Source organism: Pristiophorus japonicus, chromosome 2, assembly GCF_044704955.1.
Source record: "Pristiophorus japonicus isolate sPriJap1 chromosome 2, sPriJap1.hap1, whole genome shotgun sequence".
NCBI classification, from domain to species: Eukaryota; Metazoa; Chordata; class Chondrichthyes; family Pristiophoridae; genus Pristiophorus; species Pristiophorus japonicus.
The window spans coordinates 117,094,326-117,119,666 of NC_091978.1; the positions used below are offsets into that span (position 1 = coordinate 117,094,326).

The 25,341-nt window shown below is 44.8% G+C and overlaps 1 protein-coding gene across 3 annotated transcripts in view; it reads right to left on the minus strand.

Moving 5' to 3' along the window:
- Positions 1–25,341, minus strand: part of plpp1a (phospholipid phosphatase 1a) — a 171,890-nt gene that overhangs the window by 77,733 nt on the left and 68,816 nt on the right. For 2 of the 3 annotated variants that reach the window (XM_070868811.1, XM_070868824.1), the window contains one exon: positions 991–1,271. In XM_070868811.1, the coding sequence (XP_070724912.1) occupies positions 991–1,271 (281 nt within the window). Of the gene's footprint in view, positions 1–990; positions 1,272–19,377; positions 19,530–25,341 lie in introns of all 3 variants that reach the window. The other variant, XM_070868817.1, reaches the window with a different exon arrangement.

The window sequence follows — 25,341 nt, forward strand, 5'->3', positions numbered from 1 at the left end:
TTAAATGTAACAGTTGCCGGCCAGGTTTCCCAGGGCTCGAGAAACCTGGCAGCTAAATGGAGATGGGAGCAGCTAGCTGCGGAAAGCAAGTGCTTTTTAAGAGCACTGCTTATCGGCCAGGAGGAGCAGGAATGCTTCCCCGTGGGTCCTCAAGCAAATCTTATGCCGATTGCGGCCGCTCAGCACAGTCGCGACCAGCCGACCCCCAACCCCGAGCCTTCCTCCCACAATCTGACAACTCCCAACCCCCGATCTCGAGCCTCCCTCCCCACAATCTGACAACTCCCAACCCCCGATCTCGAGCCTCCCTCCCCACAATCTGACAACTCCCAACCCCCGATCTCGAGCCTCCCTCCCCACAATCTGACAACTCCCAACCCCCGATCTCGAGCCTCCCTCCCCACAATCTGACAACTCCCAACCCCCGATCTCGAGCCTCCCTCCCCACAATCCGACGACCCCCAACCCCCGATCCCGAGCCTCCCTCCCCACAATCTGACAACCCCTAAGCCACGATTCTGAGTCTCCAGCTCAGTTGATGGTGATCCCATTTTTGCTAGGCTAACAATTTGTGCAGCAATTGTCCAACAATTTGTGGTGATTGGCAACTCATGCCATATCTCTTCCTCACCACAAAGTGGTTATTTTACACACCAATAACAACAAGCGCCATGAACTCGCTATTACTCTCTCAGCAAATTTGGGCCATTATTATTAATACACGAAGCACTGCACACAATCCCTGTAGATCAACTAGCCCCATAAGCACCTATGAAGAAATAACAAATGGGGGCGGGGGCGGGACCAACCAACAATGTATTTTTCTCGCAACAATCCTGGCCCCTCCTATCACCCCGTTTGAGAGCAGCTCATGCAGGTAACCACATTGGGGAAGTGTGGAATATTGCTGACATAATGAGCAGCAGATAAAAGGATCTGCCCTATAATCGGACTGTTGTATAATTTATATTCAACTAATCTCAGACTCACCGTGCTTCATTGACCTTCCGTTTGTCACCCAGACAGGTGAAGTCGTCTATGTACCCCAAAGCGCAGTTGATTTTCCCCCAATCAGGTTGGCAAACATCGAGAAAGTGAGGCCGAAGGCGACCAATGGAATACTTGGCAATGTCGGTCAGAGACTGGCTCGCGGCAGCTCCAAATACAAACGTCCCAATAGCCTTGTACACAGTGGCTATATAGGAGTTTCTAATAAAGGAGTTTGAATACAAACGGTTCCAATATACCGAAGTTAACTCCCCTATGATTATCTGCAACAGAGAAAAATCAGACATCAGTTCTGCACAGGTAATAATGAGTACAAGACATTCACAAAAAATGCACATCGCCATCCACAAAGAGTTTAGCAAAGATAATCTCGAGGAAAAGAAGCGAAAGCGAAAATAAATCACATTTCTATTGGGTTCTATTGCTTGAGCTCTTGTGAATCATATTTATTAATTCAACTATTGTCTCACTAAAAATCAGACAAGCTTTATGAGTGGTGCTCTTGTGTACAGCTTTCCTTCATTAATAAGCCACAATTTACACAGGTAAGTTGCAGTTCTTAGGGGGTCAATGTAACAATCTGTGATCAACATATTTATCACAGTCTAATATTACTGAAGCTAAAGGGGCATTAGCTGAACCATTCATAGTATTAATTTTGACTAACAACAGATGTTCAAAATTCCGAGGTTCCATTGGCAGAATGAAGCTTCACTGCACAGAAGCGCAGGTTGCAAAATCAGCACACAGCCTAGCGCACGGTTAAGAAAACTGCAGGCCTACTGCAGGCTGCACTGCAGGTAAGGGCTTCAGTAATATTCAAAAGTCAATAGTCTAATGACAGTTCAGACCGCAACGTTATATTTAGGACGCTTATATTTGTACTGTAAAAATGGCCGCCTATTGTTTCTGATTGGTCCCCTTGAAGGATAAGCCACACCCTGAAGTTTCTCTGGAATGTGTAACTGGAACTACCCAGCCCAAGTTCTCATTGACCTCGCAAATTGTAACTCGATCCACTTTGACTTCCAGAAGCCACAGAGGATAGATCTCCCCAGAAGCCACCAAGTGCCAGTCGAAGTCCCTTACCCCAGCGCAAGTGTGTCCCTCCCACCAGCCAAAGTCCCTTGCCTCCCAGCGCAAGTGCTGCCTCCCCCAGCTGAAGTCCCTTACACCACATAAGAATATAAGAAATAGGAGTGGGAAGAGGCCAGCTGGCCCTTTGAGCCGGCTCCGCCATTTAATAAGATCATGGCTGATCTGATCATGGACTCAGCTCCACTTCACTGCCCGCTCCCCATACCCTTATCGCTCAAAAATCTGTCTATCTTCACCTTAAATATATTCAATGACCCAGCCTCCACAGTTCTCTGGGGAAGAAAATTCCATAGATTTACAACCCTCTAAGAGAAGAAATTCCTCCTCATCTCAGTTTTAAATGGGCAGCCCCTTATTCTGAGACTATGTCCCCAAGTTTTAGTTTCCCCTATGAGTGGAAATATCCTCTCTGCATCCACCTTGTTGAGTCCCCTCATTATGTTTCAATAAGATCACCTGGCATTGTTCTGAACTCCAATGTGTATAGGCCCAACTTACTCAATCTATCTTCATCCCTGGATTCTGGAGAGGTCCCAGCAGATTGGCAAACTGCAAATGTAACACCCCTATTTTAAAAAGGAGGCAGACAAAAAGCAGGAAACTATAGAACAGTTAGCCTAACATCTGTGGTTGGGAAAATGTTGGAATCCATTATTAAAGAAGCAGTAGCAGGACATTTGGAAAAGCAAAATTCAGTCAGGCAGAGTCAGCCTGGATTTATGAAGGGGAAGTCACGTTTAAAAAATTTGCTGGAGTTCTTTAAGGATGTAACGAATAGGGTGAATAAAGGGGAAACAGTGGATGTGGTGTATTTGGACTTCCAGAAGGCATTTGAAAAGATGACACATAAAAGGTTACTGCACAATATAAAAGTTCACGGGGTTGGGGGTAATATATTAGCATGAATAGAGGATTGGCTAACAAACAGAAAACAGAGAGTAGGGATAAATGGTTCATTCTCTGGTTGACAACCAGTAACTAGTGGGATACCGCAGGGATCAGTGCTGGGACCCCAACTATTTACAATCTATATTAACGACTTGGAAGAAGGGACTGAGTGTAACGTAGCCAAGTTTGCTGACGAAACAAAGATGGGAGGAAAAGCAATGTGTGAGGAGGACACAAAAAATCTGCAAAAGGACATAGACAGGCTAAGTGAGTGGGCAAAAATTTGGAGTATCATGTTGGAAAGTGTGAGGTCAAGCACTTTAGCAGAAAAAAATCAAAGAGCAAGTTATTATTTAAATGGAGAAAGATTGCAAAGTGCCGCAGTACAGCGGGACCTGGGTGTACTTGTGCATGAAACACAAATGGTTAGTATGCAGGTACAGCAAGTGATCAGGAAGGCCAATGGTATTTTGGCCTTTATTCAAAGGGGATGGAGTATAAAAGCAAGGAAGTCTTGCTACAGCTATATAAGGTATTGGTGAGGCCACACCTGGAATACTGCGTGCAGTTTTGGTTTCCATATTTACGAAAGGATATACTTGTTTTGGAGGCAGTTCAAAGAAGATTCACTAGGTTGATTCCGGAGATGAGGGGGTTGACTTATGAGGAAAGGTTGAGTAGGTTGGGCCTCTACTCATTGGAATTCAGAAGAATGAGAGGTGATCTTATCAAAACGTATAAGATTATGAGGGGGCTTGACAAAGTGGATGCAGAGAGGATGTTTCCACTAATGGGGGAGACTAGAACTAGAGGGCATGATCTTAGAATAAAGGGCTGCCCATTTAAAACTGAGATGAGAAGAAATTTCTTCTCTCAGAGGGTTGTAAATCTGTGGAATTCGCTGCCTCAGAGAGCTGTGGAAGCTGGGACATTGAATAAATTTAAGACAGAAGTAGACAGTTTCTTAAACGATTAGGGGATAAGGGGTTATGGGGAGCAGGTGGGGAAGTGGAGTTGAGTCCATGATCAGATCAGCCATGATCTTATTGAATGGCGGAGCAGGCTTGAGGGGCCATATGGCCTACTCCTGTTCCTATTTCTTATGTTCTTATAAGTCAAGCCCCTCATTTCCGGAATCAACCTCGTGAATCTTCTCTGAACAGCCTCCAATGCAAGTCTAGCCTTCCTTAAATACGGAGAACAAAGCTGTACACTGTACTCTAGGTGTGGCCTCACAAATACCCTGTACAGTTGTAGCAGGACTTATCTACTTTTATACTCTATTCCCCTTGCAATAAAGGGCAACATTCCATTTGCCTTCCTGATCACTTGTACCTCTGTACTAACTTTTTGTGATTCATGCACAAGGACCCCCAGATCCCTCTGTAGTGCAGCACTTTGCAATGTTTCTCCATTTAAATTATAAATTGCTTTTCTATTATTTCTGTCAAAGTGGATAACCTCACACTTTGCCACGTTATACTCCATCTGCCAAATTTTTGTCCACTCACTTAGCCGGTCTGTATCCCTTTGCAGATTTTTTATGTCCTCCTCACAATTTGCTTTCCCACCCATCTTTGTATCATCAGCAAACTTGGCAACATTACATTCGGTCCCTTCATCCAAGTCATTAATATAGATTGCAAATAGTTGAGGACCCAGCACCAATCCCTGCGTCACCCCACTGATCACTGTTTGCCAACCGGAAAATGACCCATTTATCCCGACTCTCTATTTTCTGTTAGTTAGCCAATCCTCTATCCATGCTAATATATTACTCCCAACTCCGTGAACTTTTATCTTGTGCAGTAACCTTTTATGTGGCACCTTATCGCATGCCTTCTGGAAATTCAAATACACCACATCCACTGGTTCCCCCTTATCCACCCTGCTCATTACATCCTCAAAGAATTCCAGAAAATTTGTCAAACATGATTTCCCTTTCATAAAATCATGCTGACTCTGCTTGATTGAATTATGCTTTTCCAAATGTCCCACTACTGCTTCCTTAACAATGGACTCCAGCATTTTCCCAATGACAAATGTTAGGCTAACTGGTCTGTAGTTTCCTGCTTTTTGTCTCCTCCTTTTTTAAATAGGGACGTTACATTTGTGATTTTGCAATCCGCTAGGACTGCCCCAGAATCCAGGGAATTTTGCTAGATTACAACCAATGTATCCACTATCTCTGCATCCACTTCTTTTAAGACCTGAGGATGTAAGTCATCAGGTCCAAGGAACTTGTCCATCTTTAGTCCCATTATTTTACCGAGTACTATTTCATTAGTGTTAGTGATTATATTAATCCCTCCTTATCGCCCTTTGATTATGCACTATTGGGATGTTTTTAGTGTCTTCTACTGTCAAGACAGATAAAAAATATTTGTTCAACATCACTGCCATTTCCCTGTTCTCCATTATTAATTCCCCAGTCTCATCTTCGAGGGGACCAACATTTACTTTAGCCACTTTTCCTATTTATGTACCTGTAGAAACTCTTACTATCTATTTTTATATTTCGTGCTAGTTTACTTTTATAATCTATCTTTCCTCTCTATCATTTTTTTAGTCCTTCTTTGCTGGCTTTTAAAGTTTCCCAATCCTCTGGCCTCCGACTAGTCTTGGCCACATTGTATGCCCTTGTTTTCAATTTGACACCATCCCTTATTTCCTTAGTTAGCCACGGATGGTTATCCCTTCTCTCAGTCTTTCCTTCTCATTGGGATATATTTTTGTTGCGAGTTATGCAATATCTCCTTAAATGTTCATCAACCATCCCATACTTTAATCTATTTTCCCAGTCCACTTTAGCCAACTCTGCCCTCATACCTTTGTAATCTCCTTTATTTGGTGTAGGAGGGAGGGCTTCAGTTTCCTGAACAATTGGGACAGCTTCTGGGGTAGGTGGGACCTGTACAAGTCGGACAGGTTACACCTCAACAGAGACGGGACCAATGTTCTCGCGGGTGGTTTTGATAGTGCGGTTGGGAGGGCTTTAAACTAGCTTGGCAGGGGGATGGGAACCCAGGAGAGGGCTTTGAGCTAGTTTGAGTGAGAGAGAGCTCAGATGAACAGAACCCCAAGAAAGGATGCAAAAGGCAGGAGGAAACAGAGCAGCACTGGGGTAAGTGTAAACCACAAGGTGATAGGAAGGGACAATATGTATGAATATAAAGGGGTTGCAGGAGGGGTCAAAACTAAAAATCATCGTTTAAAAACTAGTATTAAAACACTTTACCTAAATGCACGCAGCATTCGAAACAAAGGAAATGAGTTGACGGCACAAATCATTACAAATGGGTACGATTTGGTGGCCATTACAGAAACATGGTTGCAGGGTGGCCAAGAGTGGGAATTAAACATACAGGGGTATCTGACAATTTGGAAAGATAGACAAGAAGGAAAGGAGGTGGGGTAGCTCTGTTAATAAATGATGATATCAGGGCAGTTGTGAGAGATGATATTGGCTCTAATGAACAAAATGTTGAATCATTATGGGTGGAGATTTGAGATAGTAAGGGGAAAAAAGTCACTGGTGGGCGTAGTTTATAGGCCCCCAAATAATAACTTCACGGTGGGGTGGACAATAATCAAGGGAATAATGGAGGCATGTGAAAAAGGAATGCCAGTAATCATGGGGGATTTTAACCTACATAGCGATTGGTCAAATCAAATCGCACGGGGTAGCCTTGAGAAGGAATTCATAGAATGCATACGGGATTGTTTCTTAGAACAGTATGTTACAGAACCTATAAGGGAGCAAGCTATCTCCGCCTGGTCCTGTGTAATGAGACAGGAATAATAAACGATCTCCTAGTAAAAGATCCTCTCAGAATGAGTGATCACAGTATGGTTGAATTTGTAATACAGATTGACGGTGAAGTAGTAGTGTCTCAAACGAGCATACTATGCTTAAACAAAGGGGACTACAGTGGGATGAGGGCAGAGTTGGCTAAAGTAGACTGGGAACACAGACTAAATGGTGGCACAATTGAGGAACAGTGGAGGACTTTTAAGAAGCTCTTTTACAGTGCTCAACAAAAATATATTCCAGTGAAAAAGAAGGGCGGTAAGAGAAGGGATAACCAGCCGTGGATAACCAAGGAAATAAAGGAGAATATCAAATTAAAAACCAATGCGTATAAGGTGGCCAAGGTTAGTGGGAAACTAGAACATTGGAAAAATTTTAAACGACAGCAAAAAATGACTAAGAAAGCAATAAAGAAAGGAAAGATAGATTACGAAAGTAAACTTGCACAAAACATAAAAACAGATAGTAAAAGCTTTTACCGATGTATAAAATGGAAAAGAGTGACTAAAGTAAATGTTGGTCCCTTAGAAGATGAGAAGGGGGATTTAATCATGGGAAATGTGGAAATGGTTGAGACCTTAAACAATTATTTTGCTTCGGTCTTCACAGTGGAAGACCCAAAACCATGCCAAAAATTGCTGGTCACGGGAATGTGAGAAGGGAGGACCTTGAGAAAATCACTATCACTAGGGGGGTAGTGCTAGACAGGCTAATGGATATCAAGGTAGACAAGTCCCCTGGTCCTGATGAAATGCATCCCAGGGTATTAAAAGAGATGGCAGAAGTTATAGCAGATGCATTCGTTATAATCTACAAAAATTCTCTGGACTCTGGGGAGGTACCATTGGATTGGAAAGCAGCTAATGTAACGCCTCTGTTTAAAAAAGGGGGGCAGACAAAAGGCAGGTAACTATAGGCCGGTTAGTTTAATATCTGTAGTGGGGAAAATGCTTTAAGCTATCATTAAGGAAGAAATAGCGGGACATCAAGATAGGAATAGTGCAATCAAGTAGACACAACATGGATTCAGGAAGGGGAAATCATGTTTAACTAATTTGCTGGATTCTTTGAGGATATAACGAGCATGGTGGATAGAGGTGTACCGATGCATGTGGTGTATTTAGATTTCCAAAAGACATTCGATAAGGTGCCACAAAAAAGGTTACTGCAGAAGATAAAGGTACGCGGAGTCAGAGGAAATGTATCAGTATGGATCGAGAATTGGCTGGCTAACAGAAAGCAGAGAGTCGGGATAAATGGGTCCTTTTCGGGTTGGAAATCGGTGGTTAGTGGTGTGCCACAGGGATCGGTGCTGGGACCACAACTGTTTACAATATACATAGATGACCTGGAAGAGGGGACAGAGTGTAGAGTAACAAAATTTGCAGATGACACAAAGATTAGTGGGAAAGCAGGTTGTGTAGAGGACATAGAGAGGCTGCAAAGAGATTTAGATAGGTTAAGCGAATGGGCTAAGGTTTGGCAGATGGAATACAATGTCGGAAAATGTGAGGTCATCCACCTTGGGAAAAAAAAAACAGTAAAAGGGATTATTATTTGAATGGGGAGAAATTACAACATGCTGCGATGCAGAGGAACCTGGAGGTCCTTGTGCATGAAACTCTTTTGAGTTTTTTTTTTCGCGAACGCAGTCCCCCACTACCACAAATTTTGCAGTCGAGCATCCCGCATTTGGGGACATCGACATCGCAGGCGTCAGCACACCCGAAGTGCAATGGGCTAGCCTCGTCCTGGGAGAACCACCTTCTTTTTTAAATTTTTCGTTGCCAATCTTTCCAATTCTTTGTCAAATCACAAACGCCAGAGGTCACCTTGCATATATCAAGGATCACTCTGCACCAATGCTCTTAGCCAAAAGGCCTAGAGCCACTGCACCGTTCCTGGAAGTACTGCAATACCAGGTTCGTGCCATGGAAGTGGATGGGTCAGGCCCCCCACACACAAAGTTAGTTTGCAGGTGCAGCAGGTAATCAGGAAGGCGAATGGAATGTTGGCCTTCATTGAGAGAGGGATGGAGTACAAAAGCAGGGAGGTCCTGCTGCAACAGTACAGGGTATTGGTGAGGCCTCACCTGGAGTACTGCGTGCAATTTTGGTCACCTTACTTAAGGAAGGATATACTAGCTTTGGAAGGGGTAAAGAGAGGATTCACTTGGCTGATTCCGGAGATGAGAGGGTTACCTTATGATAGATTGAGTAGACTGGGTCTTTACTCGGAGTTCAGAAGGATGAGGGGTGATCTTATAGAAACATTTAAAATAATGAAAGGGATAGACAGGATAGAGGCAGAGAGGTTGTTTCCACTGGTAGGGGAGACTAGAACTAGGGGGCACAGCCTCAAAATACAGGGGGGCCAATTTAAAACCGAGTTGAGAAGGAATTTCTTCTCCCAGAGGGTTGTGAATCTGTGGAATTCTCTGCCCAGGGAAGCAGTTGAGGCTAGCTCATTGAATGTATTCAAATCACAGATAGATAGATTTTTAACCAATAAGGGAATTAAAGGTTATGGGGAGCGGGTGGGTAAGTGGAGCTGAGTCCACGGCCAGATCAGCCATGATCTTGTTGAGTGGCGGAGCAGGCTCGAGGGGCTAGATGGCCTACTCCTGTTCCTAATTCTTATGTTATGTTCTAAGTTTAGGACACTGGTTTGAGAACCAACTTTCTCATCCTCCAACTGAATTTGAAATTCAACCATGTTGTGGGCACTCATTCCTGGAGGATCCTTTAATTGGAGATCATTTATTAATCCCGTCTCATTACACAGTACCAGATCTAAGATAGCCTGCTCCCTGGTTGGTTCCGCAACGTACTGTTCAAAGAAACTATCCCGGATACGCTCTATGAACTCTTCCTCAAGGCTGCCCTGGCCAATTGGCTTCGTCCAATCAATATGAAGGTTAAGATTGCCCGTGATTATTGCCGTTCCTTTATTACAAGCCTCCATTATTTCTTAATTTATACTCCGTCCAACAGTGTAGCTACTGTTAGGGCGCCTAAAGACTACGCCCACCAGCGACTTTTTCGGCTTATTGTTCCTTAGCTCCACTCAAACTGATTTAACATCTTGATGCTCTGAGACAATATAGTTTCTCACTAATGTACTGATCCCATCCTTTATTAACAGTGCTACTCCACCTCCTTTTCCGTTCTTCCGAATTGTCAAGTACCCCTGAATATTTAGTTCCCAGTCCTGGTCACCAGCACGTGCTGCCTCCCCAGCCAAAGTCCCGTATCCCAGCGCAAGGGCATCCCTCCCCCAGCGCAAGTGCATGACCCTTGCCCTCCCCCCACCATAGATGGGGCAGGCATTGTGTGCAGATTGTTAACAGGTTTATTGGGTATGAAGTGAATAGCGACAGTGTCGTGATTTCTGAATTGGAGGAACCTCGCTCCCCTCCGATCCCCCACCCCATCTCTCTCTTCCCCCTCACTGTGTCTCTCTCTACCCTCACTCCCCCCGTGTCTCTCTCCCTCCCCCCGGTCCCCAGGCTTTCTCTCCCCTCCAGACTCTCTCACTTCCACACGCCCCCCCAAGCTGCCTCTCTCTCTCCCCTCTCAAGCTCTCTCTCTCTCTCTCTCTTCCTCCTTCTCCCCAAGGTCTCTTTCCGTCCCCCAGTCCCCAGGCTCTCTCTCCCCTCCAGACTCTCTCACTTCCACACCCCTCCCCACCCACGCCTCCAACCTCTCTCTCACCCTCTCCCCAAGCTCGCTCTCTCCCTCGCTGCCTCCTCCCAACCTTTCTCTCTCTCTCCCTCTCCCCAAGCTCTCTCCCTCTCCCTCTCCCTCGCTGCCTCCCCCCAACCTCTCTCTTTCTCTCCCCCCAAGCTCTCTCTCTCCCTCCCTCCCCCCAAGTTCTCTCTCTCCCTCCTACCCTCCCTCCCCAGCTGTCTTTCTCGCTCTCTCTCTCCCCCTCTCCCTCTCCCTCCCACCCCCAACCTCTCTCTCTCTCTCTCTCTCCCTCCCCCCCAACACTCTCTCTCCCTCCCTCCCTCCTTCCCTCCCCCCAAGCTCTCTCTCTCACTTCCCTCTCCCCCCCCCCCCCCCGGTCGCTCAGAGGCTTGCGGTGGATCTGAAAGCCTGGTCAGCGGTTGCTCTCTCCCCACACGGAACATTGCAGGGCCCTACTTCCGGTTCTGGCAGCAGGCATCAGGGGCGGGGACTCGACATAAAAAGTACAGTATATAAATAGTCAGTCCCTTATTTTAAAAGGCATGTTTGACACTCGATGCTGGCCTCAGCAGGAACATTCGGGCACCAAGCAGCAGCAGGCTCAGAAGAAGCTTGGAAAATTGTAAATTAGTTTTGACAGCCAGGAGGAGCAGGAGTGCTCCTTCGGCCTCTCCTGCCCCTCCCCCATATACGACGGCCATATCCGGCGGTCACCTGCTGTGCTCACCCTGCTCCCACCCGTCAGCCTCAGGTCATTGCCATTGGGTTCAGGCAGGAGTTGGCCCGGACTGTGTTAGAGGCCTGTCTCAGCCCACCTCTCACTCCCGCTAAAATCGGGGCTACATGTCATTAGACCCAGGTCTATGTTTACATACCCTGTCTAATCCTACCTGGTTATGACAGAAGACATCTGTCTTTGCTACGCCAACTTCACAATGGAGGCTGTCGCAGAGCTATGTCATTTGCTCCAGGCTGACCTGCAACAAACTTTCAAAACAAAGACTGCCCCCACCTGTGGCAATGATGGTTACCACAGCATTAAGCTTCTACGCCCCAAATCTTTCCAAGCCACCACAGGCACAACTACAAAATCAGCCAGTGGGCACATGCGCCAAGCAAGTGCAGATATAGGCTGGAATTTTCCCGCTGCTGTGAGTGCGGATTTGAAGGCGGTTCGGCAGTAAAGTTGCAGAAAATGGGATCGAGTCGGGAACGCGCCGTCATCCCGCCTCCTTGTGCCTTTAACTCGGGGGCGTTTGCCAGACCCGAACGGCAGAGGCGGGCGGCTTAATTAATCTCATTAAATCCTTGTTGTGAGATCCTTTACAGGAATCCCTTAACAGAGATCTTAACCAAACCTTTTGAATTTCACAGGATGACCAAGGAAATCACGCAACTCAGGAATCTCGGCTGCAAACCCAAGGCAGAAACTCAGTGGCCATGGATTGAGGTCATTAATGCAGAGCATGGAAATCCCAATAAATACTCCCGCATCACACCTGCGTACTTGCCTTTGGGAAAGGCTCTTGCTGACTCCTTTTTGAGCACATATTTAAGTGTCTAGAGTTGCAAGTCTTTTCTGCAATGTCGGAAGTCACTCACCACATTGCTAGTAACTTATCGTACCATTGAGAGATTGCTCCTTTGATCTCTACTTGACATGCCATCTACTACATCAGCATGGGTACTGCTTGTACTGTCTCACCTTGGTCCTCACAATCGGACCAGGATGAGCCCCAACACCAGCAGCAGCAGCAACACCAATAACCTTCTCAACAACCTGATGCTGCACAGGACAGAGGGCATCAGCACAGGGCTGCACCATGCCAGAGGCAATGCCCCCAACACAGGGTATACAGGTAGAGGATGAGCTTCCTCAACATGACTGAGCAGCAGTGCCAAAGGAGGCTCAGGATATCGCACCAGATCATCGCAGACATTGCAGCTTGCTGGAGCTAGATCTGCAGCCCAGAGGACCTGGTGGACACGCCTGGCCAGTGGCTGTCAAAGTCACCACCACCCTCAACTTCTTTGCCTTAGGATCCTTCCAGGGATCTGCAGCAGACATTTGCGGCATCTCCCAGTCGGCCGCCCACAGATGCATCACACAAGTCACCGATGCTCTGTTTGACAAGTCAGCCAATTATGTCAACTTTGCCACTGATGAAGCCAGTGTTGCTGAGCGTGAGCTTGGCTTTGCTGCTTTGGCTGGTTTCTCACGGGTGCAGGGCATCATTGACTGCACAAATGTGGCCATCAGGGCACCCAGTCATAATCCAGGAGTCTTTGTCAACTGCAAGGGCTTCCACTCCCTCAATGTGCAGCTCGTCTGCAGCCATAGGAAGATCATTATGCATATATGCACCAAATTCCCTGGCAGCTGCCATGACTCATTTGTCCTGCGCCAGTCCATCCTCCCTCAGTTCTTCGCACCGCCAAACAGAATTGCCAGCTGGCTGCTTGGAGACAAAGGCTATCCATTGAAGACATGGATCAAGACACCTTTGAGGAGGCCACCAGATGTGTCATAGAGCAAACAATTGGCATGCTGAAGATGCACTTCACATGATCATTTTTCTATTTCTGCACAAGAGCCTCCTCTCCAATCCTCCCTCCATACTCCTACATGAACCTTCAAATGCGATGTGGCCAAGGCTGCTTTAAATATCCCCCCTGAAAATGAGGGCAACAATGAGGTCGGGTGGAGATGTCCTGTGCAGCATCAGGTGATTGTAGAGAAGGTTGGTGTTGTTGTTGGTGATGCTGGTGTGCCAAGTGACGTTCATGTTGGGGCTGATAGTGATGGGATTCTGAGGACCAAGGTGAGATTTTTTCAAGGCACCTATGCTGATGGAATAGATGGCAGCTAAAGTTGAGATGACAGAAGCGATCGGTCAGTGGTGAGAGAGGTTGCTCCAAGGAAGTGACACTGGAAACACTTGAAACCTCCATAAAGCTGAAAAGTGTATTCCAGATCCTGAAAGCTCCAGCTTCTTTGATTGGAAATTGAACAGCTGTGAAATGGAAGCTGTTATACCACTTCTGCAACTGTCAACTGATCAAACTAATCCAGAGTTGTTGAGAACCCGACACACTTGCCTGTCGTGATGCCCAAATAGCTTTAAGCAGCTCCTTAACTTGCTCAAATTGCCTGACAAATCGCTTAGTGCCAGGTCTGCAATCCGCAGGCAGAGCTGGCACTTGGGAAATTCACAAGAAGGCGGGTTCAGAGCGGACTTCCGCCCTGCTGTCAATCACGGCCATTTTGACAGCGGGCCCGCCTCCAAACTCACACTCACAATTCTGGTAAGATTCCGACCAGAGACTCCGGTGTTTGGACCACTTTTACAGTCCAGTAAATGTCTTCAAAATAATCACAAGTAAAAACAGAAAATACTGGAAACACTCGACATCTGTGGAGTATATTAAAGTTTCAGGTCAATGACGTTTTGTCAGAACCAAAATAATATCACTGTTTGCTGCATGTTGCAAAACATTCCAATATGAAAGGAAGTAAACAAGACGAAATGGCGGGCCATGGTCCACAAGAAGCAGAGGAGTAGGAGGAGGAAACAGATGCGAAATCCAAAGGATTGCTGCGGTAGGCACTCATTGATAACCAATAAGGGCAATATCTAGCCCTGAACTATTCTGGCAGACAGGTGAAGCACCATGTAATGGTCCTACAACAGCTGACGTCACATCTGAGAATGCAGAGACTGCCAGGATCTGGCACTTCTTCAATTATTTGAGCGGCTTGCTGATTTGGACAATGTGCAGCCACTCAGAGAGGAAGCTGCCTCTCTCTGTCCTTTCACGTGCCACACCCCAAATACTGGACATTACCTCAGGCTGTGATGTGGGAGAGCAGATTGTAGGGTATCACTGAGGACATAATACATGAAACATTAGCCACCCATGGTGTCTTACAGTCGTAAGAATCTGGTGTTAATTGATAAAGATAACCTTTATAATGGGTACAGTGCATCATCACAATATTACACCGTATCTGCCTTTGTCACAGGTATATTGCAGCTTTTACTGAAGTTGCTTAACAACAACAACGTATTTATATAACGCCTTTAGCGTAGTAAAACATCCCAAGGCGCTTCACAGGAGTGTTAAAGCAAAATTTGACACCAAGCCACAAAAGGAGAAATTAGGGCAGATGACCACAAGCTTGGTGAAAGAGGTAGGTTTTAAGGAGCGTCTTAAAGGAGGAAAGAGAGGTAAAGAGCCGGAGCGGTTTAGGGAGGGAGTTCCAGAGCTTAGGGCCGTGGCAGCTGAAGGCAGGGCCTCCAATGGTTGAACGATTAAAATCAGGGATGTTCAAGAGGGCAGAATAAGTAGAGCGCAGATATCTCAGGGGGGGCTGGAGGAGATTATAGAGATAGGGAGGGGTGAGGCCATGAAGGGATTTGAATGAGAATGAGAATCTTTAAAATCGAGGCGTTGTTTAACCGGGAGCTAATGTAAGTCAGCAAGCACAGGGGTGATAGCTGAACAGAACTTGGTGCAAGGTAGAATATGGGCAGTCGAGTTTTGGATTACCTCAAGTTTACATAGGAGGTAGGAGGCCAGCCAGGAGTGCATTGGAATAGTCAAGTCTAGAGATAACAACAGAGAATAAAATGTGACATTGTAGGAATTACACATCTTGTGACCTGATGGATAAGATACGGTGTACACAATTTGGATACATTGGTCAGGGATTAATGGTTTTTAAATACTCTTGTAATGTACTGATGTGGATAGAGAACTGGTTGGCAGACAGGAAGCAGAGAGTCAGGATAAACGGGTCCATTTCAGAATGGCAGCCAGTGACTAGTGGAGTGCTGCAGGGCTCAGTGCTGGGATCCCAGCTCTTTACAATATACATTAATGAGTGTAATATCTCCAAGTTTGCAGATGACACTAAACTGGGTGGCGATGTGAACTGTGAGGAAGACGCTAAGAGGCTCCAGGGTAACTTTGAGGGGGAAAATGCATGGCAGATGCAGTATAATATGGATAAATGTGAGGTTATCGATTTTGGGTGCAAAAACATGAAGGCAGAATATTATCTGAATGGTGGCAGATTAGGAAAGGGGAGGTGCAATGAGACCTGGGTGTCATGGTTCATCGGTCATTGAAAGTTGGCATGCAGGTACAGCAGGCGGTTAAGAAGGCAAATGGTATGTTGGCCTTCATAGCTAGGGGATTTGAGTATAGGAGTAGGGAGGTCTTACTGCAGTTGTACAGGGCCTTAGTGAGGCCTCACCAGGAATATTGTGTTCAGTTTTGGTCTCCTAATCTGAGGAAGGACGTTCTTGCGATTGAGGGAGTGCAGCGAAGGTTCACCAGACTGATTCCAGGGATGGCTGGACTGTCATATGAGGAGAGACTGGGTCAACTGGGCCTTTATTCACTGGAGTTTAGAAGGAGGAGAGTGGATCTCATAGAAACATATAAGATTCTGACGGAACTGGACAGGTTAGATGCAGGAAGAATGTTCCCGATGTTGGGGAAGTCCAGAACCAGGGGACATAGTCTTAGGATAAGGGGTAGGCCATTTAGGACTGAGATGAGGAGAAACTTCTTCACTCAGAGTTGTTAACCTGTGGAATTCCCTGCCGCAGAGAGTTGTTGATGCCAGTTCATTGGATATATTCAAGTGGGAGTTAGATATGGCCCTTACGGCTAAGGGGATCAAGGGATATGGAGAGAAAGCAGGAAAGGCACACTGAGGAAATGATCAGCCATGATCTTATTGAATGGTGGTGCAGGCTCGAAGGGTCAAATGGCCTACTCCTACACCTATTTTCTATGTTTCTATGTTTACACCAGGACTACACAAAGGCACCAAATCAAAGGGATGCCTTCGCCACAGAGTGTTTAGAAAACCTTTCTTGTTTAATGAGGCAGAAAAGTCAGCAAGTTTGTCGAGTGAGTAGTTGAGCCACATCACAAAGGAAGGTTCAGGGTTCAAACCTGCTGAGCCAGCTGATCTCAGGCAAGGCAGCAGTATGGAGCTTACAATTGGCCTCAGATGCCCTGCTTCGAGTAAGGGGAGAATCATCCATGCTTCCCCCTCCTGATCACTATCCAGCGGCTTGGCTGTGACCCGCCCCCCAACCCTCACCCCCCACGGTCATAACCTGCCAACATTCACTGTTAAAAATCACAAATGAATGCTGCCACCAAGTTGGGTAAGTAAGATATCAGAAGGCGACTGGCCCCTGTGGAATGAAACATCAACAATGGAATCAATGCCTTCAGGAGAGAAGGAGAAGGGATACAACTGGGCAGGAAGGCAAAGAAGGAGTGTGTGTCATTTTCTTTCCGATGATGTTATGATGATGTTAAAAAAGGAGGGAGAGAGAAAAAGGGTAATTATAGACCGGTTAGCCTGACATCAGTAGTGGGGAAAATGTTGGAATCAATTATTAAAGATGAAATAGCAGCACATTTGGAAAGTAGTGACAGGATCAGTCCAAGTCAGCATGGATTTATGAAAGGGAAATCATGCTTGACAAATCTTCTGGAATTTTTTTGAGGATGGAACTAGTAGAATGGACAAGGGAGAACCAGTGGATGTGGTGTATTTGGACTTTCAAAAGGCTTTTGACAAGGTCCCACACAAGAGATTGGTGTGCAAAATTAAAGTACATGGTAACGGGGGTAATGTACTGACATGGATAGAGAACTGGTTGGCAGACAGGAAGCAGAGTGTCGGGATAAACGGATCCTTTTCAGAATGGCAGACAGTGACTAGTGGGGTGCTGCAGGGCTCAGTGCTGGGACCCCAGCTATTTACAATATACATTAATGATTTAGATGAAGGAATTGAGTGTAATATCTCCAAGTTTGCAGATGACACGAGGCTGGGTGGCGGTGTGAGCTGTGAGGAGGATGCTAAGAGGCTGCATGGTGATTTGGACAGGCAAATGCATGGCAGATTCAGTATAATGTGGATAAATGTGAGGTTATCCACTTTGGTGGCAAAAACACGAAGGCAAAATATTACCTGAATGGCGGCAGATTAGGAAAAGGGGAGGTGCAACGAGACCTGGGTATCATGGTACATCAGTCATTGAAAGATGGCATGTAGGTATAGCAGGTGAAGGCGGCAAATGGTATGTTGGTCTTCATAGCTAGGGGATTTGAGTATAGGAGCAGGGAAGTCTTACTGGAGTTGTACAGTTACTTGGTGAGGCCTCACCTGGAATATTGTGTTCAGTTTTGTTCTCCTAATGTGAGGAAGGACGTTCTTGCTATTGAGGGAGTGCAGCGAAGGTTCAACAGACTGATTCCCGGAATGGCAGAACTGACATATGAGGAGAGACTGGATCAACTGGGCCTGTATTCACTGGAGTTTAGAAGGATGAGAGTGGATCTCATAGAAACATATAAAATCTTGACAGGAATGGACAGGTTAGATGCAGGAAGAATGTTTCCGATGTTGGGGAAGTCCAAAACCAGGGAATGCAGTCTAAGGATAAGGGGTAAGCCATTTAGGACTGAGATGAGGAGAAACTTCTTCACTCAGAGTTGATAACCTGTGGAATTCCCTACCGCAGAGAGTTGTTGATGCCAGTTCATTGGATATATTCAAGAGGGAGTTAGATATGGCTCTTACGGCTAAAGGGATTAAGGGGTATGGAGAGAAAGCAGGAAAGGGGTATTGAGGTGAATAAGATCGTGGCTGATCATTGAATGGTGGTGCAGGCTCGAAGGGCCGAATGGCCTACTCCTGCACCTATTTTCTGTTTCTATGTACCAGCACAAATAAATTACAAAGGATTTGCCAAGGCCTTTTTCCTGAAGATGACACTCCTTTAAAAAGGTACAAGCCACACCCAAGACTTAATCGTTAGTGATACAGCAAAACTAATTATCCTAAAAATTGCAGTGAAGGCAGAATGGTGCAGAACTTTGCTGGGGTCAGGAACATTTATGTATTCCAGGCAGTGCTTGGCTATTTATAATGCCAATGGGAAACCCGTCTCAGTTGGGCTGTGTGGTCTTGGCTGATGATTTGGAAAATATCTTAAACCTTGCCCTTTTTTCAAAGGAAGCTGGCCATTTAAAATTACCCGCCCAGCAACCCATAACAAAGTTAGGCATGAGGGATGCACGGGTGTCCTTTTAGCCCAGTCTGCTAGGGTGCAAAGGAAGGAAAATACACCATGTAATTTATTCCTGTCATTTGCCTCGGTTTATAACACACTCACCCACATTTGAGCAGACAATAATACGCCCAACATCACTTCCAGCAGAAAATGTCAGAAGTGCCGTTGAGGGGCAGGGAGCCAATGAACAGCTCCTCATCCAATTTTCCTTCCCCACCTGCTGCTTTACCAGTGTAACCAGACAGGAAATTCAGGGAGTTTGTTTTTAATTTTTTTTTTAAATCTTCCATTTTCTTTCTTCCTCTCCTGAAGGCACTGATTGGTGCTGGAGTACAGTTCCAAGGGAAAAGTCAGCATCTAGTCCCTCAATATTCTTTATGTGAGCCTAAAGAAATGTCAACAGCGTATTCCACCACTGAGGGCATTTAGTCACGACCTACCACAGTTAGACTTTCCTAGAGGAATCACTGGATAGCAATTAAGTGAGAACCCTGGCTGGAGCAATAAAGCCAACTGCCACCCCAGCTAAGAACAGCTAACTCAGCCCTGACTAGGGACTGAACCCAGGGCTACCTGGATTATATGGCTTAGTATCAAGCCAGAAAGTCTATTTACCCACTAATCCATTGAAGCAGCTACCAAAGTAAAGTCAAGCAGGTCATAGTTTTCCTTGGTGTTATTGATGCACTTGCCAATTAATAAACAATATAATTTGCAACAGTAGGTGAAAGCAACAGAGTGAATTGCATGGAGTAAAAATGAGTTGACTTACTACCAGCAGAGCAAATGGAATTATTATGCCAGCTAATAATTGGTAGGGTATGGTGTCCTCTTTGTATGGGTACTTGATGGTTTCATCATTACAGTAAAATCCTCGTCTGAACGGAGAATGCAGCGGTGTAAGAATTGCAAAGGGCAATCCAGCTAACAAAAGCAATGAGAAACCAGACTGTCAGTATAATCAGATACCATATAAACTGTCTATGATGATCCATGTCCCAATGTCAACTGATTTAATATTTGGCTCGCACCAAGCTACTGGTTACAGGTTTAAAACAGCGGAAAATATAAAAGGCATCTGATATGGTGCATGATGGCACGCTAACATGCTATATCACAGAACATGGGCCTCCCAAGGTGATTCCTCATTTGGTGGGTACTTGATCATTATTGCTAAGTGGAAATCTGGCTGTTGGCCACATAGAGGATGGGAAAATCGGCAGAGGGGTCTGCTGTCATGCACATCCTACCAAGGTCAGTAGCAGCAGCTGAGCTGCAGTGAGCCTGCCTGCCATTTTTAAGCAGAATATGGCCCATGATGTGGAGAGGACTAAAGAAAAAAAAATCAACACTTTAAAAACAGCAGCTAAAAAAGGAACAAACCTAGAATCAGAAAAAAGATAAAGATTAGACAATCAATACATGGCACCATTGAGCACTCAGTCTCTCTCAGTTTAACTGTCTACCGTAAACTTGAATTTCATGTTTACTGGAGCTGCAACTCCCCAGCTCTAAACAATGAAGGGTTTGCAAACAATAAAAGCATTGCAATAAAACTATTTGTTTTTAATCCAATTTTCTCCCTTGACTCGTACTAGGGGACAGGTCCACAGTCCGTGCCCTCCATGTTCTAATAGCATGCTGATGCTCGCACAGGGAGAGTGGCCATTTGGGTGAGGTGCTAAAGGGTTATGAGCACTTGTGGAACCGTACCCTCATGAACAGGAAAATGGGAAAAAAGCAATATTATTATAATGACATTAAAGAACTTTTTGGGATTAAACTTTGGATATTCCTGTAGATTTCATAAATTAGAGCGGTTGGTAGAGAGATTTGCGCAGTGGGAATCCATTAAAATGGATATACAGTCAATCGTGTAGGGCACATGACATACATGCCCATACTCACACAAAGCTCTGCACCAGGAGTTCCAATTCATGGAATTGACCCTCATTACAGCTTTTTAAAATAAAGGACAGAATTAACCAGATTTCCATATATACCTTGTGAACCTTGAACTGAAAATAAAAACTGGGATGAGCGATGATAAGCTGACAGTGATAACAGTTATATAGGTTATATGTGCAGCAGAATGTTATATTAATCATTTTTTAAACCAAAGGCATTTATTATCTGTGTTGTGTAAACACTAAACAGTATAGCAATTTATTAAACTAACTCCAATGATCAGTTTTTTAAAAATAATCTTAAACTGTATCATTGTTACTCTGTTGATGGTCTTTTGCATCAATAATAAAGGAAAAATAAGTAGCAAATACTAAATGGTAAAAAATATCTCCAAAATGGTTGTGAGACTTACTGATACAGTAAATTCTGAAATTTCTGTCCAGAGTATAAATGTTGAAGCTATATTTCTGCAGGCAAACTATAAGTGAAATCAGGTTTTACTATTGCTGCTGGGACCCACTATCATTCTCCAGTGGGTCCAGTGCTGTAACTTATTCCTGCAGTAGTTGTGAGCATGTAACTGTCGCATCATCAGAAACATAAGAACATAAGAAATAGGAGCAGAATTAGGCCATTCGGCCCATCGAGTCTGCTCTGCCATTCAATAAGATCATTGCTGATCTGATCATGGACTCAGTTCCACTTCCCTGCCTGCTCCCCATAACCCTTTACTCCCTTATCGCTCAAAAATCAGTCTATCGCCGCCTTAAATATATTCAAAGACCCAGCCTCCACAGCTCTCTGGGGCAGAGAATTCCATAGATTTACAACCCTCAGAAGAAATTTCTCTTCATTTCAGTTTTAAATGGGAGGCCGCTTATTCTGAGACTTTGTCCCCTAGTTTTAGTTTCCCCTATAAGTGGAAATATCCTCTCTGCATCCACCTTGTCGAGCTCCCTCATTATGTCATATGTTTTGATAAGATCACCTCTCATTCTTCTGAACTCCAATATGTATAGGCCCAAATTACTCAACCTATCTTCATAAGTCAACCCCCTCATCTCTGGAATCAACCTCGTGACCCTTCTCTGAACAGCCCCCAATGCAAGTATATCCTTCCTTAAATATGGAGACCAAAACTGTACGCAGTACTCTAGGTGTGGCCTTACCAATACCCTGTACAGTTGTAGCAGGGCTTCTCTGCTTTTATACTCTATCCCCCTTGCAATAAAGGCCAAGATTCTATTTGCTTTCCTGATTACTTGCTGTACCTGCATATTCACTTTTTGTGTTTCATGCACAAGGATCCCAGGGCCTGTACTGCAGCACTTGGAAGGGCCATTAAAGAAAAACTTTCATGCTTCCCCTCACCTAATCCATTGTTGTAAATGCTGTGGAAATAAGTGTGCATGTGATGTGACATTTTCTCTTAATAATTACAGATTAGTAGAACTCAAGACAATTACTGGCTTCCAATTCCCTCATCAAGCAGCACAGCTCATCCAGCACCAGAACACTTAAAAAGAGATTGTCCCACACCTGCGTATTATTTCTCCTGCACTGCATTTGGTTGAACCAGGACCCAGGCTTCCCTTCGCACCAAGGCCTAATGGTCGAGGTAGCATTTTCCAAACTATCAGCAAAGTAAGATTTCCCTGGGTCAGTAGCAAATAATATCTTTGAGTTAAGGTGACCCAGCCTTCTCTGTTAGGATTTAAGATAATCAACAGGAATCAGGGTTTGTATGCTGTAGGCAAACCATGGCTTTTAAAATTGTACATTTTTTTTGGTTGTCCGTTATGTGATCACTCTTTTTGAAACAAGCATAGTTTTTTTTGATATTATAGGATGTCAACTAATGCCACAGAATTTAAATAGTATCCTGTGACTCAGGGCAGTAAACCAATGTCAAAAATGACAACGATGTTAAGTATCTCATAAGGCAGCAGCTGACAGAAATGAGGAGGAATTGGAACTGCCTACACTCCAATAAACGCACTGTCGCATTTAACAACCAGCTATTTCCTGATGAAATTAATAGTTATTCTACTAAAAGCTTTCTGTCACAAACTCATTTATTTAAAGTAATATAAATTCAAACTGCTTGACAGTTCGCATTCGTGTCAGCACAGCAGCATTTGCTAAGAAACTGAAGGGCAGGTTGCCAAAGGATTACTGGCAAAGATCAAAAACTTGGAAGCTGAAAAGGAGTAGGGAATGAAATGTATCAGAGTGAATGACCCGGGCATCGTGGCATTTTCGGGTGGAGCTCTGACGCATTCGGAATAAACTATTCCACCAGAGTAGATTGATTCGGGGCGAGGGTAGGGTTGGGTTTACTAAAGCCAAGCCCAATCCTATCCTCAATTGAGAGCACCTGGCAATTACTTCTGACCTTTTCTCTCCGCGTGCCTTAGGCACCCTCCCAGACCCAGTTGCAGATTAGAAACTAAATGGGTCGGATGGGAAATCGAACCTGCATCCCTCACTCTGTGGACAGAGTGAAGTTTTTTATATTCCACTTAAGGCATATATTAATGTACAAGACAACCACTGGTATAGTGAAGAACCAAGCTTTGAGAAGTGGCAGGCACTCTCATTTCCACAGTGATGCTTAGGCCTTGGGTTCACAATGGACTTTGCCTTTAGGTAAAATGTAAGGTTATACTGTATCCATCTATCTTGACCATGACCTGAGACCACCACTTGTCTCCCTTCATCAAAATAACCCAGAAAGCCATCTTGTCTTACTTAGGAACGTAAGTATTTGGAGCAGGAGTAGGCCATATGGCCCCTCGAGCCTGCTTGGCTATTCAATAAGATCATGGCTGATCTTCAACCTCAACTCTACTTTTCTGCCTGATTCCGATATCTCTTGATTCTCCACAAGTCCAAAAAATCTATCTATCTCAGCCTTGAATATGCCTAATGACTGAGCATCCTTAATCCTTTGGGGTAGAGAATTCCAAAGATTCACAACCCTCAGTGAAGAAATTCCACCTCACCTCAGTCTTAAATGAGGGACAAGATACTGGGTTGTAGCAAACGAAAATGGGATTGAGATCAGGTCAAGAATTCCAATTTGCCAGACACAAACTGCAGAGCTATTACTTCATAGCGAGGGGATTGGAGTACAGGGACAGTGAGGTGTTGCTCCAGTTGTACAGGGCCTTGGCGAGGCCACACCTGGAGTATTGTGTACAGTTTTGGTCTCCTAACTTGAGGAAGGACATTCTTGCTATTGAGGGAATGCAGCGAAGGTTCACCAGACTAATTCCCGGGATGGCGGGACTGACATATCAAGAAAGACTGGATCAACTGGGCTTGTATTCATTGGAGTTCAGAAGAATGAGAGGGGATCTCATAGAAACGTTTAAAATTCTGACGGGTTTAGACAGGTTAGATGCAGGAAGAATGTTCCCAATGTTGGGGAAATCCAGAACCAGGGGTCACAGTCTAAGGGGTAAGCCATTTAGGACCGAGATCAGGAGAAACTTCTTCACCCAGAGAGTGGTGTACCTGTGGAATTCTCGACCACAGAAAGTTGTTGAGGCCAATTCACTAAATATATTCACAAAGGAGTTAGATGTAGTCCTTACTACTAGGGGGATCAAGGGGCATGGCGAGAAAGCAGAAATGGGGTACTGAAGTTGCATGTTCAGCCATGAACTCATTGAATGGTGGTGCAGGCTCGAAGGGCCGAATGGCCTACTCCTGCACCTATTTTCTATGTTTCTATGTTACTAATTCAGGAGACACTGACATGGCACATTTCACGTTCATTGGTGGCTCAGAATCAGCCTTGAGTAAAGGCAGTGAGTAAAGAAAGAGTACATTAGCAAAATAAATTCTTACATTCTTACTTCCACTTGAATATTACAATGCAGGTTCTTTCCCATAATTCCTCACACGGGGTCTTAATCTTAGTTTGAAGAATTTGGAGGGTTGCTAAATAGAGGCATTTCCTCTAGGAAGAGGAGGACAAATTAATCTATATGGAACTTGGCACCTCCCAGCCACTGATTCGCAGCAGTATTGACAAAGGCTTCGGAGTAGGGAGTAAGATGTGACACATTTGGGGGTGTACCTTAAATTATCAATCCAGTAAGTTACAAAGCATTATTATGTTAAATTTATATCTTTTTAAAAATTATTGTGGTTCCATGAATCCAGTTTTTATAATATTTAGAAACATAGAAATTTACAGTGCAGAAGGAGGCCATTTCGACCCATCGTGTCCGCGTCGGCTGACAAAGAGCTGCACGGCTCTCGGTCAGCAGCCCTAAAGGTTACATATAAACCTATGAACAATGAACATTGCGGAAAGGCAAAAAGCACCCAGCCCAACCAGTCCGCCCCACACAACTGCGACACCCCTTATACTGAAATATTCTACACTCCACCCCAACCGGAGCCATGTGATCTCCTGGGAGAGGCAAAAACCAGATAAAAACCCAGACCAATTTAGGGAGAAAAAATCTGGGAAAATTCCTCTCCAACCCATCCAGGTGATCAAAACTAGTCCAGGAGATAATCCTGGCAGTATTCGATTCCCTGCAGTACTTACCATCGTATCTACGCCAGCCAACAAAAGGTTATCCAATCAAAACTGACTGCAAAAGCTTCTATAGATATGTGAAGAGAAAAAGATTAGTGAAGACAAATGTAGGTCCCCTTTCAGTCAGAATCAGGTGAATTTATAATGGGGAACAAAGAAATGGCAGACCAATTGAACAAATACTTTGGTTCTGTCTTCATTAATGAAGTCACAAATAACATTCCGGAAATACTAGGGGACCGAGGATCTAGTGAGAAGGAGGAACTGAAG